Below are 14,949 nucleotides of genomic sequence, written 5' to 3' on the forward strand. Positions count from 1 at the left end.
GGAAAGATAGTTTGTCTTAAAAATGTAAATATATACAAAGCGGACTTCTTGATAATGAAAACGTTGATTTTTAATTTTCTAGTAATGTGACTTGCGCATTGTTATCCATGTTTAAAAACACCTTTGTTTTTTCTAGTAGGATCATGTTATTTTACATGCTGAGAACGCTCAGAATAACTGAAAAATGTACACAACCATCACCCATTCACAAACGTCAGTCAACATTGTTACGTCATATGATGACTAGAAAATTAAACTGGAAATACAGATATAGAAAAAAAGAATACATAGATTTTTAAAATATGCAAACTCTGGACTTAATTGTAAATTTGCCTCTCCCTTTTTTTTTTTTTTTTTTTTTTTAACTGGTTTTCGTTTGTTTCTGGCAAAATGGTACATGGAGTATTTATGGGATTGTCGTCCTTGGCTGACTCGACCCAACCTTGTTTTGCTGCACAGCCCGTAGTAAAAACATATTCAGAACGATGAATGAAGTAGAAGTTTTTGTGGGTAATCACACTATGATTGACCCAGAAGTTTATACCTTGTGGTTAAGAGGATATACAGGTATTGTGACAATTGCCCTAATAACATGAAAAAAGATAGCTGGCCGGTGAACAACATACACACAATGAAAAAGGCTATAATATGTGCGTACATCCGCACAACTCCTGTGCAGGCATACACTGATACAGAGAGAGAGAGAAGCACATACATTCACTTAAACACGCAAACACACACTCTCTTTCTCTCTCTCTTGCTCGCTCGCTCTCTCTCTCTCTTTATTTTTCATTGTATGCAAAATCTCGTGTCCCTTCTCCTCCCACTTCTTTATTCGAGGTGTGTGTGTGGGGGGGGGGGGGGGGGGGGGGGGGGGATTTTCAATCGTTAAATACCCCTTTCCTCCTCCTTTCCAGTTTTTTTTATACTTCACCAAGTTCATCTGCATCAATATCCAACAGTTCAGGTGGTTTTGTGTGTGTAACTTTATAACTTTTTTTTTGGTTTGATGTACTTTTGTCTAGATCCAAGGTCAGAGTTTTAAAGTCTTCTGAATACAGGCCTGCATCTGTTTAGATTTTAACACACTCTCAGTCTAAGTCATGAGACCACTCTCTAAAAGAATTGGGCAATAATTTTTCAGGAAGAAAAAAGATAAGGATTTTCAGTCTCAAACATTAGAATGCCTTCTAAAAAATTTTTGGCTATAACTTTGCATTAAGAAAAAAGAAAAGTAAAAACAACTTAATTTTCTGAGTTTTAAATAGACCACAAGCTTTAAATAGGTACTCATGATTAATTTTGTATATGAAAGACTAGCTCCCAAGTCACCATTCAAGGTTTTGAAGAGGAGGGGAAACGATGTAGCTTGTGGATCTGAACCAGACCAGATATCTTCTTAGTACCTAGAATGGTGCATTATGTCACTAGTCCTTTGGATGGGAAGGAACTTAGAAGTTAGACACAGCTAATTAACAATTGCCGGCAATAGTTATCATTTTGTCAAACAGACATGGCCTTCAATGGCTTCATGGTTGATTGGATGTAAGATCTAGTTCTCATGACCTCTGATGCCTGATACTGCATAAGATTCAGAGATGGTTGATTCCGCTGGTCATCATTCAAATTGTAAAATAGTAATGATTTAGTCATCACCATCATTGATAAGATTATCAATGCCTTTAATAAAAGTAATTATAAATCTTGGTATTTTCATTTTACTCTGATTCAGCCAATGAAGCTGCCAGCATGCTACAGAAGCAGGAGGCACTGCAGACTTTCCAGGCCACCTTGGATGATCTCCTGAGTGATGTTCAAGATAATTTCCGTCTGTTCAGTGGTCTGGAGAGCATGCTGAAGTCTCCTCCACGCCTCCAGAACCAGCAGATCTACCAAATTGATGAAGTCACACAGGCCATGCTCATTGAAAAGTATGAAGCGATGCACTGTTATGTATTTGTTGATTTCTTTGTTATGTTGCACATGGAGATTTCATGAACTCTGTTCATCTGGACTGTCATGTATGCTGTTATATTGCGTAGTTTTGTTTTATATATTTAACTTTGTTTACAAGTGTGTGTGCCGGCGTGTGTTGTGAGAGAACATGTGTGTCATATGTTTGTGTATTGAATGTGTGCGCTGGTATATGTGTGTGAATTTATAAGTGTGTGTTGGGAGTGGGTGTGTGTATAGTGAAGAAGGAAAATGGCAGAACGGTTAAGATAAGATGCTAATATCACTTATAGTGAAAAGACGTTAAACTAAAGAACGAACGAACGAACGAATGCTTATCTGCCAGTACAGTGTCCATGAGGGCATGGGTTTGATTACCAGTCTCGCCCTTTCTCTGAAGTTTGAACAGAAAATAAACTGAGTGTCTAGTCATTGAGATGAGATGTTGAACCAAGATCCAGTGTTCAGCCCGCACTTGGCATACTGAAAAAGAACCCATGGCAAACTGAGTGTTTTCCTGTGTCAAAATTCTATAGAAGAAATCCACTCTGTTAGGTACTCAAATAAACATGCACTAAAGGCCTGACTAGTGTGTGGGGTTATGCAGCTCTCAGGCATCTGCCCAGCAGATGTGGTGTAGGGTTTATACATTTGTCCAAACACAGCATCGCCTCCTTCACAAACTGAAACTCTGGGTGTGTTTGTGTGTGTGTGCATATGTATGTGTGTTTGTGTGTGTGTTGTAGTGTGTGTGTGCTTTAGATGTATGTACAAAGAGAGTTTGCAGTGTATATATAACTGAAATTAGTGTAAGTTTATTTGTATGCGCATGTGTGAATGTGTGTGTGTGTGTGTGTGTTTTATAGTCTAGAATTGTTGCATATGTGTGCTTATTTTAGGTAAGAGAGAGAGGTTTGTATGAAAACTCATTTTCTTAATTTCCCATGATTGTTTTTCTGTAGTGTTAGGAAAACAGAGTTTTCACTTACATGGCATCTTCAAGGGTTTGAGTGTTGTTCATGGTTCCACTTCTCAGACTGTTGTGAGTAGTGACAGGTGCATGTTAAATGTTGAGGAACAAACTATTACAAAAACAAAAAAAAGTGAATGCCAGAGATTCATGTTTGATTTGAAAGAAGAAATTTAATACAAATCAAATGGAAATCAAATCAGAACCTGTGCTTAACACAACAGTTCACAGTTGTTGTAGATCTCTATTCATGCATGTGAATCATTTTATTATTGCATGTATGCACTGTGGATTTTGCAGGTACTACAGTTTTGATTCTGATGTCGTACGAGAGATACTTGGGAAAAAGCTAGCATCCAGAACTCGCAAAGACCTTGACGATATCAGTGAGCAGACAGTGGTGCCACTGAGGAGTTGTCGAAGACAGGTAAGTGCATGTTCGTTTGCATTTATTTTTATCTTTATTCTCATTTTTTTCTTTCTTTTTTTGAGGGGTGAAGGGGGGGAGTGCATAATGCAAGTCCAGTTCTTTTCTGAAGCATATCTTTGTCTTTGATCCAGAAAAACATTACCATCCTACAAGTGCTGGTTGTTGCAATATATTGTTTAAGATGAAAGGGCATTTAGAACTCATTTATTTTTTCTTTTCTTTTTTTTTTCCAATAGTTTCCCAAATGCATACACTTAGAGAACATCTAACATTGAGAGAGTGACATCATGGACATAGTTGCTAAGCAGTCCATCATTTGATTTAATGCATAATTCAATTTTCATTGGTTCTTTTGATTTAAACACCAATCCTTTGATATTCCAACAAAAAGGGGATGCATTTGGCTAAACTGGAAACCTTTTTTAAACAAACATTATCTTTACACTGTGCATGTAAAATGTGTTTTTCTATTTTATTCAGATATGCAGATAAAACTGAAATATGTTGAATCAATACCCAATTTTGTTCTGAATTATGTCTTCAGTTAAGTTTTGATTTAAAATCAAGATTTCTTCTTCCAGACTGAATTTTTCTTGTAATTTATTCGTATCTTTCATATTATATATTTTCTTTTTCTTTTTTATATTTTAATTGTGATGCTTTGGTTTGCAAAGAGGTATGATATCAGTTTAAAATTTTGTTTATATTGCATTCACAGTTGGAATAAAAGATACAGTATGGTTCCAGAATGGTCTCTTCTTTAGCTTTGCTTTATATGAATACATACATATTAAAACAAAATGTTGTCATTCTCTTTCCAGTTTGACAACATCAAGAGGGTGTTCAAGACAGTTGAAGAGATGAAGGGATACTTGGTGGAAAACATCCGTACCCATTTCCTTTTGTCGGAAACACTGGCAAGGTACTAAATTTTAGCATCCAAAACTGCAAAAGTATTAATGCATGTTATTTTTTCAACACTGACAAAGTACTTTATTTTAAGAGTCGAAAGAATTAATGAATATCATCATTTCAATGCTGGCAAAGTACTATACTGATATGGTCCAAAAGTATTAATGCATGTTATTATTTCAACTCCGGCAATGTACTGAATTTTTTAGTCCAGAAGTTTTGATTCAGTAATTTTTTTAACACTGGCAAGAAACTATATTTTAGCCCACAGAAGTATTGGTGCATTTCATTTCTTCAACACTGGCGAGGTACCATATTTCAGTGTCCAGAAGTATTGGTGGATGTCATTGTTTTCTTGCAAGTTCCTGTTTATTAGACAAAGAGTGTGTGTGAACTCAGAAAAATAAAGAAATCAGTTGTTTATGTTGTCAATGTTGTTTAGTCTCTACTGCCCTTTTTCAGAGACTATGCTGCAATCACATTCATTGCCAATAATCGTTTTGAGACTGGAAAGAAAAAACTGGCCTATCTGAGCTTCAGGGACTTTGCCGTCTGTGCTACGCACATGATCACCAATTGGTCCTACAGCTCTGTTGGTCAGTTGCATGTATTGTGCCATTTGCTGAAAATGACTTATGAAAGTAAATGAGTAAATGTATGCCCAGTGCCTGTCGCACCTCCCAGTGGTGTGTATTTGTTGTTGTAATGATGTTGATGTGTGTGTGAATGTGTGTGTGTGCGCTTGTGTGCGTGTGTGTGTGTGTGTGTGTTTTACACTTTCTTTGGTTAATCCTGATCTTTTTAGTTTTCATTTGTATGATGATAAGAAAGTTTCACTAACAAAAACTGAAACTTGAAGTTGAACCTCATTGGTGAGGTATGAGCACAATGTATGTTTATGTTAAAAGAAATAATAATAAGGGATTACTTTCACTTAAAGAATATGTAGAAAAAAACAACAACAAAGAATAGAATAACAACAAATTAAATAAGAATATGAAAAAAAAAAAATTAACCTTTCACTTTTCCATATTAGTATACAGCTCTTGTTCTTTCAATGTTGTTTCAGATTGAGGAAAATTCAAAATAAACATTCAACAGTGTTGTTGTTGTGTTTTTGTTTTTTTTGTTTTTGTTGTTGTTTTTTTGTTTGTTTTTTTTTTTGGGGGGGGGGGGGCAGCTGGGGTTCACTGTTTGTGTTCTTCCAGTATTAATTGGTTCAATCTATGATCTTGGTTTTATGTATAGTTATTTGTTTTACATTTTATATCATGTCAGCAAATTATGTTATCTTTCAGAGTGGAAAACCTTAATGTTATGGAAAAATTCTCTGTGCTCTGGAATGCAGTGTGCAAAGTTCCCCCTCCCCTTCCCATGTATGTATTTCATAAGGATACTATATTTGTATGTTACTTTTTTTTTTCTTTTCGCATGTTTCGTCCATATTGTTCTCCCTCCCTTTTCCATGTATGTATTTATGTTAATTTTCCATGTGTTACCAAATTGGAAGATTTAAAAGAAATGTTTAAAAAAAAAAAAATCATTTCAGAATGCAAAAACCATGAGGACATGGACGTGGATCTGGACAGGAACTTTCTGCTGATGCTGCGAGAGCTGAAGGTGCTGGTCGAGAAGGAATGTCTGGAAGAACACCGCGGCCTCATGCTCAAAGATTCCCATGGGTTCTCCGACGTAGTCAGAATACAGCTGGGGGATAACTTCAGGGTAAGCGCTCACACTGCGTACAACTAAATGCAGTGTGCAGCATGTGTGTTTATATTTCTTTATGTTAAGATTTGTAGACAGCGAGTCTTTTTTTTTTTTTTTCTTTTTTTTTTTTTTACACTGCAGACAAGCAATCTCAGTTTTTCAACATAAATGTTTTAATGGCTTTAATTAGTATGTTGATTTGGGAATTTTCTCAGGAGAAACACTTTTATGTTAATGCCCAACATGTGTGTGTATGTGTAAGAGGTGGTAGAGACTACTTCTTTTTTTAAATAACAAAAGTGTATTGAATCAGTGGAAAAGATTGATCACTGCTATATAAAATGATTTCCAATTCTTTGTACAGTTGTATACTGACACTGTTATACTGCTGTGCATCAAAATCTGGACTTTAGCCAAACCTATATGAACTTAAAATAGTTTACTTTTTTTGGCAGTTGAAATACCACCCTCAAAGTAAATTATGAAATCTGTTGTACATGTTATTGATAATTTTCATGTTCCCCCCTCTCCAGACACTCTCAAAGACCATCATCAATATTGCATACGGACTGAACCACAATCGAGAATCCAAGGATATCTTTGTTGATCTTTATGAAAAAGTAAGTACATTTTCAAATTCAGTAAAGACTTTACTGAGTTATCAGATATATGCAGCTCTTTCGTACAGCTTGACCTATACAGAAACAAATATTTTGATTACGAAAACATGAAGAAAAAAAACACCTGAATGTGTCTTTTAGTTGGTTTAAATAGGATTTGTGTGCCATGACACAACAATGCTTCAGTTTTATTTTTCATTTTGGGGGGAGGGTTTGGGATTATTTCCAGTTTATGGCACACAATAAATGGTGCATGTTCTGAAGATCTCATTACGGATCAGATAAATAAATCAGTCAAAGGGGAAAGGGGCTCTGAGATTTTTAAGACTAATTTTCATATGGACATGAGGGCAAGTAATAATTCTTGACTCGAAGTAAAGACCGAGGGGGAGCTGCAGCTTCTTATTTGAAGCACAATACTGTAAAGTACCCCTTGTAAATTTCTTTTTATTGTTCTGCTTGGGTCAATTGTGTTTTGTTTGTTTTTTTAATCCTTAATGCTCTTATGAAAAATTTATCTTTAGCATGTATGCACACATCAGCAAATATACACAAGCACACTCTTACACACACACACACACACACACACACACACAATCTCTCTCTCTCTCTCTCTCACAAACACACACACTCATACACACAAACCATATAGTTAAACACAAATACCAATAATATATCCAAGAATGTAGTTGACATCTGCCAGTGTTTTAGCAAACAGCAGGTTCAGTGTTATAATATGTTGGTCCGTTTGTGTGTATGGCTCATGGAAAGCAAATTGTATGTAAACATCCAACAGTTGATCGAGCCCTGCATGTTGAGTCAGTGGAGCTGTGCTGACATACAGTTAGTATTGACTGCCTACAAGGACACCGCTCTGCAGATGGATTTCTTGAGGTGAGAGAGAGAGAGAATGTGATATGGTGTATGAATGTGTGCAAGAGAGAGAGAAGAGAGAGAGAACTTTGCATCTCATTGTTTTGGGGCTAATTCATGTTGTATAAATCTGAGATGATCATGAAGGCTTCATGATGGTAGTAACATTCACAAACCAAAGCTCGAACCTGACAAAGAATTGCAGACAATACTTTAACATCAGATGAACAATGTTCAGTGACCCGAGACATTTATTTAACCACACTACTGAAGCTCCTTAAATCCAATAACATAGGTGGCCATTCCGAAGGTGTTAGCCTTTCTGTTTGATTTAGCTCCTGTAGACACACACATATTTATGCACATGCGTATGTGCACACACATACTCATACATATCAAGTTATCGTTAAAATATAGATGAGCGTACTATAAGTGAGAAAGCAGGAAGGAAGAAGAGAAAGACAATGAGCAAAACACAGAAAACAAAGAGAGCGATAGGGATACTGCTTATTTCTCGATGACTTAATTCTGCATGGTCAGAAGAGTTTATCAGACTGGTTCTGTTCCAAGGAAATGAGAAAGACAAGATTTTTATTGCAAAAAAAAAAAAAAATTTAAAAGAGGATGTCATTGCTCTTAAGGTGAGGTTTACAGGAGGATAAACAGTCTGATTTGTGTGATTATAGCATGAAAGAAGCATGCGGTGAAAACATAAGTGTTCTGGTTTTCAGGACTAAATAGCGAACAATGTTGGAGCACAGAAAATGATTTTGCGCAGAGATCAGTCAGGTAAAACAATGCTTCTCTTTTTCACAGGACCTCCCCTCACTTACAGCCAGTGTGGGAACGCTACATGGGGACCCTCATTCCCTGCGTCATCAGAATGTACCCCAGATCCTGACGTTTTGCCGGTGGATTTGTTGTAGTGGTTGAACGCTGTGACCATCCATCCTGTGCTGTGAGGAATGGTGTTTGCTGTACTTTGATCATGTGACGCAAGATGTGCTGCACTCAGTGGAAAAGATCAGCAGGAACTGTTTTTCTCACAGAGCTGTCATTCCAGAGTCATTGCGAAAACTGTCTGTAGCTGGAGGGGATAATTTATGTTGCTGGGACCCTGGTTAGCCAGTTTTGCTGTGCAGGTGATTTTCTTGTCAAAGACTGCTATTCCAGAGCCACTGACAATTTGGCCCATACTAGGGCAGGTAGCTTTCACTTGTCCAATTTGTTTTTCATACACAAACACATTGTGCATACAAAAAACAAAATCAAAGAAAAATCAAAGAAAAAAAGAAATAAATCCACATTAGTGAACATTATTGCCATATGAACTGTACAAAACAATACACTGAACACAGTTTATATGAAAAGACCAAATCAAACGTGCATCTGTCTGTCATTTGAAATACAATAATTAAAGTGTTAAGTCTTTCTGGAAAAAGACCTTATTTTGATCCATTGTAAAAGGGTGGGTGTTTAACACTGCTGTTATCAGAGAGAATCCAAGCCTGTATTTGTTGTTTTCTAGCATGACGCATAAAATGTGTTGTCCTCTCAGTGTAGTATCATAACCACCAGCGCTGAACACTTATGACCAAGGGGCTTAGCAGATCAAGTCTTTGTGAAGTTGAATCTTAACAGTCACTGTGGGACACCATGAAAGTGATTCAGCACACTGCGCGGTCTCCTTTGCCGAGTGACCTTAAAGCAACTTAACAGTGGGCACTTATTGTAAACTGTTAGTATTAAGACTTGACAAACCAAACCTGGGTGTGGCTGTAAATTGTGTAGCTGCACCAGAGCAACAGAAGGTGAGACAGCAAAAAAGGTAACAGAAGCAGTAACAGTAGTCTCTGTTTAATTAAATAAGTATGAATATGTGTTGTGACATCTCTGCTTCAATAAACAATTCTCACTTTGAACTGTGTACTCATTTTGATCTTGCTTCATGTGAAATTCAGGATGATGAGATACATTACAATTTACACTGTTATAGTGAAGTTTAGTCACTGAGGAGGTTTGAAGGTCAGAATTAATTTGAAGAAGCATTGATGATAAGTGATTCATGTAAAAAAAATACCTAATGGTTTTGCAAAGTTTTATGCCCAAATGTCTCCTTATATCCTTGAGAGTGAGGGAAAGTGTTGACAAAGATTTATCCACAAATCTCCCTTCAAAACCTTGAGAGTGAGGAGAAGTGTTGGCAAAGTTTTATGCACATATTCTCCTCATTACCTTGAGAGTGTGGGAAAGTGTTGACAAACTTTTATGCACATATTTCCCTCATAACCTTGAGACTGTGGGGAAGTGTTGGCAAAGGTTTATGCACAGACCTCCCCTTGAGAGTGCAACCTTTTCCTTTCATCAACAAAGGATATCAATGTCATACTCCAAATCTAGCTCAGCTGCCATTGGTACACACTGACTGGCTCAGCTGCCATTGACACACACTGACTGGCTCAGCTGCCATTGGTACACACTGACTCAGCTGCCGTTGGTACACATTGACTGACTCAGCTGCCATTGGTACTCATTGACTGACTCAGCTGCCATTGGTACACACTGACTGGGGTAGCTGCCATTGATACACACTGACTTATCAGCTGCAATTGGTACACACTGACTGACCCAGCTGCATTGATACACACTGACTGACTCAGCTGCCATTGGTACACACTGACTGGCATAGCTGCCACAGATAGACACTGACTGACTCAATTGCCATTGTGCAACTAGCACTGATGGGAAAGTATTTGAGACAAGCATTCAAAAATATAATCAGAGCAGCTTGTTTTGTGGACATTTTGGAAAACATACAGACCTACCCTAAGAGAACTTGTTTACTTGTACAGGTTACTCTTGGAAAATCATGCACAGATCAAATTTCACTCAGGGAGATGGCAGTTAATTGACTGTAAGAAAATGTGTGCAATCAACCAAGAGTAAACACACAATATACATATATATAAAGTGTAGAAGAGGTATTTTTATTGTCTTATATACTTGTTGAAATCTAGATACACAAGACAAACATGTCATTCAAATCATCTTAGCTGTCTGAACAAGTTAGGTTTTATGGGGGAAATGGTTTGCCCTATATTTTTATTTCAGAAAATTCTACGATCAATGTTCAACATCAGTATCAGTTTTAATGAACAAACATCTTCACAGAAGGGAATCTGGTTATCAACAACTGAATAGTAAAGAAAACAAAAGTAGTAAATCAGATCTTCAGTCAATGAAAACAAGAAACATTTTCTTTCTTTTTTTAATCTGATCATTGATACTTTGAGAACAATGTTTCCTTTTTTTTTCATAACTGTACCATGACTATATTATTTTGCTATAACACACTCACACATGCTACTTTTCTTTCTTTTTTACCATCACAGCACTGCATTAGAGAAAAGTACATTTTAAAGCTTGCTTGTTGAATCTTCTGACCAAAGGAAACATGCCTATAAGCAACATGCATATAATTGTGAATCAGCATATTTTCAAACATAATCATTGTTTTCATTGCAACCAAGTTAATAATGCATATAAAAAGGTGATGATGTTTTATTTTAAGCTTCAGGTATGTTGGAAGACATGAAAAAGTGTGGATATCCCTTGTACCGTAATTATATCATAAAACAAACACGACTTCATAAAAATGTCTTCTTTTTTTTTTTTTTTTTTTTTTCTTTTTTTTAAAGGTTTCTGCCACTGCAGATTTCAAAACTGACATGATACAAAAGATGCTATTTGGGAAAAAGTTCATTTGTTACTGTTTCAGGCATTAATTGTTAGCAATACCACACCAGTATTCTTTCTTGATGCTGTAATTCCAAGGCTTTGAAAAATAACTTACCAGTAAATTTCACTTTGTTTTCCTTACAACTAGATAAAATAAGGGTTACTTGGTTGTTCCCATAAAATTCCATGCTTCATCACAATCACAGGGTCGTCTGTAACAACACTTTTGGGATCTACTTTTAACTTGTTCTGGACCATTACAGAATTTTTAGAGTAAGTGAGAGCTTGACTGCCCACCTAGTATCAGATTATTATGATCAGATCAATTCAGACATACATTTCTTTTCCCTTTCATTTTTCCCACCCATGACTATTGAAAAAGTTACTTCCCTTGCATGAACTGCTATTTCCATGCAAAATGTGGAAATACATTCATTCATAGCTGCTCATTTCATAAAAAAAAATAAAAAAATAAAAAATGTATGAGGACAGAAAGGAGCAAAAAGGATTATCTTGAAGACCACTCTAATGGGGTTCTTTAATCTGCCGGAAATATTTTCTTAGATAATGGCATCAGAATGTCAAATGATAATTTCAGTCAGAGGACAAAAGATATGCTGAAAATGACACATCAAAAAGAAATACATAAAACTATGTTTCAATGTTCAAATTAAAAGAACCATTTACCAAATACAAAAGATAAGAGATATTGTCAAAATTAAACAGTCATGTTAAAGAACACAGTCCTCTTCACAGCACTGCTTATAATCAAAATCACTGTCACCATCAGACAAGCCTCTGGTCTGGCCAGCAGTCAGAGGGGTCAAGTTAAAAGGGAAAAAAACAACAACAAGCAAACAAACAAATCAGCTCCCTTGCAAAATCTTGGCATGTTTTGTACCACCAAGGAACTTATGTCAGATGGAAGTTGAGTCATATGTTTACTGAACAGATGGATACATAACGGCGATCTTGCAAAATCTTATAATTCTTTATTCCATCAAGCAACTTGTGTCAGGTGGAAATTACAAGTCAAATGCTCATACAGCAGATGGATAAATTATGATCTTGCATCAAAATTATAACAGCTGATCCATGGAAGTTGGATGAGACCACCTTCGGCATTGTGGGGCTATTAGTACCACTGGTATTCACTTACTATGAGCGGGTTTAATGTTGGACCATTTTGCCCTGCAGGATACCCTTATGAAAGGAGCAAGGGCCAAGAATGCCAACACATTTTGACATGTTGACAAGAGAGATTGGGGTGGGTCGAGGGGAATTCTGAGAGATTGGAGGAAAAAATTGTACTCTCCATCCAACAGATACTTCCAGGATTTGAGTCAGTCACTACACAAACATTTCAGCGATTACATGATGAAGAAAGTTGTTTCAAAAAGCCTCTATTCAATGGTAGCTTTCACTGCATTGTCTCCAATCCTTTCCTCCAAGAGTCTAAGGGGCAACATCAGAGGGTTTTTTTTATATAAATCATGCAAACCCCTTTCCTTGAATTTGGAAGTGCTGATGATGGAACCCTTTAGTGGCTTTACAGTTCATATGACACTATTATATTGTTCCACTTCATTCTGCAAGGTACCTGAAGTGCAAACAATTAAGGGAAAGCCAAAAGTAAACTTTTTTATGCATTGTTATTCAATTATCAATGATGATGAAGTAACATATATAATATCATGTAATAATACAAGAAACTGAGAGAAAGTTGCATGGTGCTTTTTTGTTTTGTTTGTTTTTAAAGTGAGATCATTCAGCCTCTTCTTTAAACTTTTAGTTTTACTTTCTTTCAGTTTCACAAACAATCTAATCATAATATCACATATCACAGTGTAAAAAAAAAATCACTCTTTCAAGTAAATATAAAACAGCATGCAGATTAGTTTGTATTGCACATAAAGTTTCATTTAAAAATCAAGATTTTGTCACATCAGTCTCAAAAGAACATAAAATGGCAAGCAGATAAACATAAAAGCAAAGAGAACTCTTCGTTCTTCTTCATGGAGTTGACTTCAAGAACAAACTGAACAAAAAATACTGAAATATCAGAGTCCAAACACAGGAAATTTCACCACATTGAAGATAAAACCCACATTTAAAAAAGCAACAAAATGTTCATGCCACATGACAATTAAAACATAGTCCTTTAAAAAATTAAAGAATATTCTGTCTCACATTGATACAAGTTTTCATTTTTTTCTCGACAGACTATCTGCACTTCAGGAAGCATCCTGGCAATGTTGCAGCTACCTTTTCAGCTCACGTTCAAATATTTCTCCCCATGTGTGAGCATCCATTGGACAAAAGGCTTTGGCTGGAAGTTCATCCAAACTTATAATGTTGCTGATCTTGCCCTCTAGCCACTGTCGCTTTGTAAACCGGTGGCCGTAGTTGTCCTGGTATGCTTCCTAAAGAGACGAGACAACAAACAACAGATTAGTTCCAAGCAACTTGCTAACAAAACAATCCAGGTTTTTAATACTTAACTGATATATGTGCTATTGTGTGGGTTATCTTCACTTTGTGTAATGATAGTCAGAGGCTGAGTTCATATGAGAAGCTAATCAATATTATTTCTTGCTATAAGGCTATGTACATAACATTCACTGCAAGGATGTGCTACTGCCTTGAAATGACTTTCCTTGTCAATATGTCATAACACAGAGTTACATTTGAGAAAACTGGCTGACAAAACACTTTCCTCAGAAAATCAATCCATATTTTCTGTCCCTGTTCTAATGCATGTGCACACACACACACACACACACACACACACACACACACACACACAGAGGTTCATCCTGTGTGAACCTCGAAGAAGAGACTGTGATCCCTTTGTGTGTATAAATGTCTGCCACTCTGTCTCAGTCTGTATCTGTGCACATCTTTGCACTGATCATTACATTAGATTCTGTTGGCTAGTTTCCAGTGCCCATATCCGGAGGAGGAAAAAAAATTGCAGTGAATATTTGGATGTGGAATTCTAGAACCAAACCTCTAGAAAACTTGAGAGCTGAAAACAAATCTATTGTCCAAATCTTTTCAATACATTTGCATGAATGTAACTCTACAACTTTATCAACAAGACAAATTTTACCAACATGACCAAAGTGCCTAACTTTGGAAACATTATAAGAATGATAAAAAGTTAGTGTTTCAATAATTTTAAAGGAATAGAAAAATGAAAATATCCGAGTCGAGTTTTTTTAGTACAAAAAATTATTCATATTATGCAGAAATCCATAATTATACAGAAAGTTTTGTTAGATCTGTGCATTTTTATTATAGTATTACCTAAACAGTATCACTAAAGAGATACTTACACAAGAAAAGAAACAGCATTCAAAAACCCATCTTCACCTCTTCTTAAATCCAGTGCACTAGCTTTTTCACTTACCTTCCAACATTTCTGAGCCTTTTTATCTGACAAGATCTGTTGTTTTATCTGTGTATCAGTGACAGACAAACACTTTGATTTCCACAGTGATTCTGACTGACTGATGAGCTGTGACCACTGTTGACAGGCCAGGGCTGCTCTTGAAAGGTCCACAGGATTCAAGTGTGTAAATATCTTCAGCCATATCTCTTCAGGCAATGTCTGTGTCTGCACAAAATAACCAAACACACACACTCACACATGAATATAAATCTCTGTGTGTGTGTGCGCGCGCGTGTGCAAGTGCGTGCTGAACAATGACATTTTGAAGCTGGAGTACTTCCCTCAAAAA

At 36.4% G+C, this 14,949-nt stretch overlaps 2 protein-coding genes across 2 annotated transcripts in view; one reads left to right on the plus strand and one right to left on the minus strand.

Moving 5' to 3' along the window:
- Positions 1-415: 415 nt before the first annotated feature.
- On the plus strand, positions 416-9,390 carry LOC143281247 (acidic fibroblast growth factor intracellular-binding protein-like). The gene is made up of 9 exons (XM_076586356.1): positions 416-567; positions 1,733-1,931; positions 3,224-3,350; positions 4,175-4,275; positions 4,728-4,861; positions 5,815-5,990; positions 6,509-6,595; positions 7,392-7,489; positions 8,285-9,390. The coding sequence occupies exons 1-9, from the start codon at positions 486-488 to the stop codon at positions 8,367-8,369; spliced, it is 1,089 nt and encodes a 362-aa protein (XP_076442471.1). The 5' UTR covers positions 416-485; the 3' UTR covers positions 8,370-9,390.
- The window catches only part of LOC143281248 (F-box only protein 48-like), a 7,289-nt gene continuing 1,253 nt past the window's right edge, over positions 8,914-14,949 (minus strand). The window contains exons 2-3 of the mRNA XM_076586357.1: positions 14,619-14,825; positions 8,914-13,629 (exon numbers count right to left, since the gene is read on the minus strand). Of these exons, the coding sequence (XP_076442472.1) occupies positions 13,468-13,629; positions 14,619-14,825 (369 nt within the window). The 3' untranslated portion in view covers positions 8,914-13,467. The remainder of the gene's footprint in view (positions 13,630-14,618; positions 14,826-14,949) is intronic.

This window comes from Babylonia areolata, chromosome 4 (assembly GCF_041734735.1).
Source record: "Babylonia areolata isolate BAREFJ2019XMU chromosome 4, ASM4173473v1, whole genome shotgun sequence".
NCBI lineage: Eukaryota > Metazoa > Mollusca > Gastropoda > Neogastropoda > Buccinidae > Babylonia > Babylonia areolata.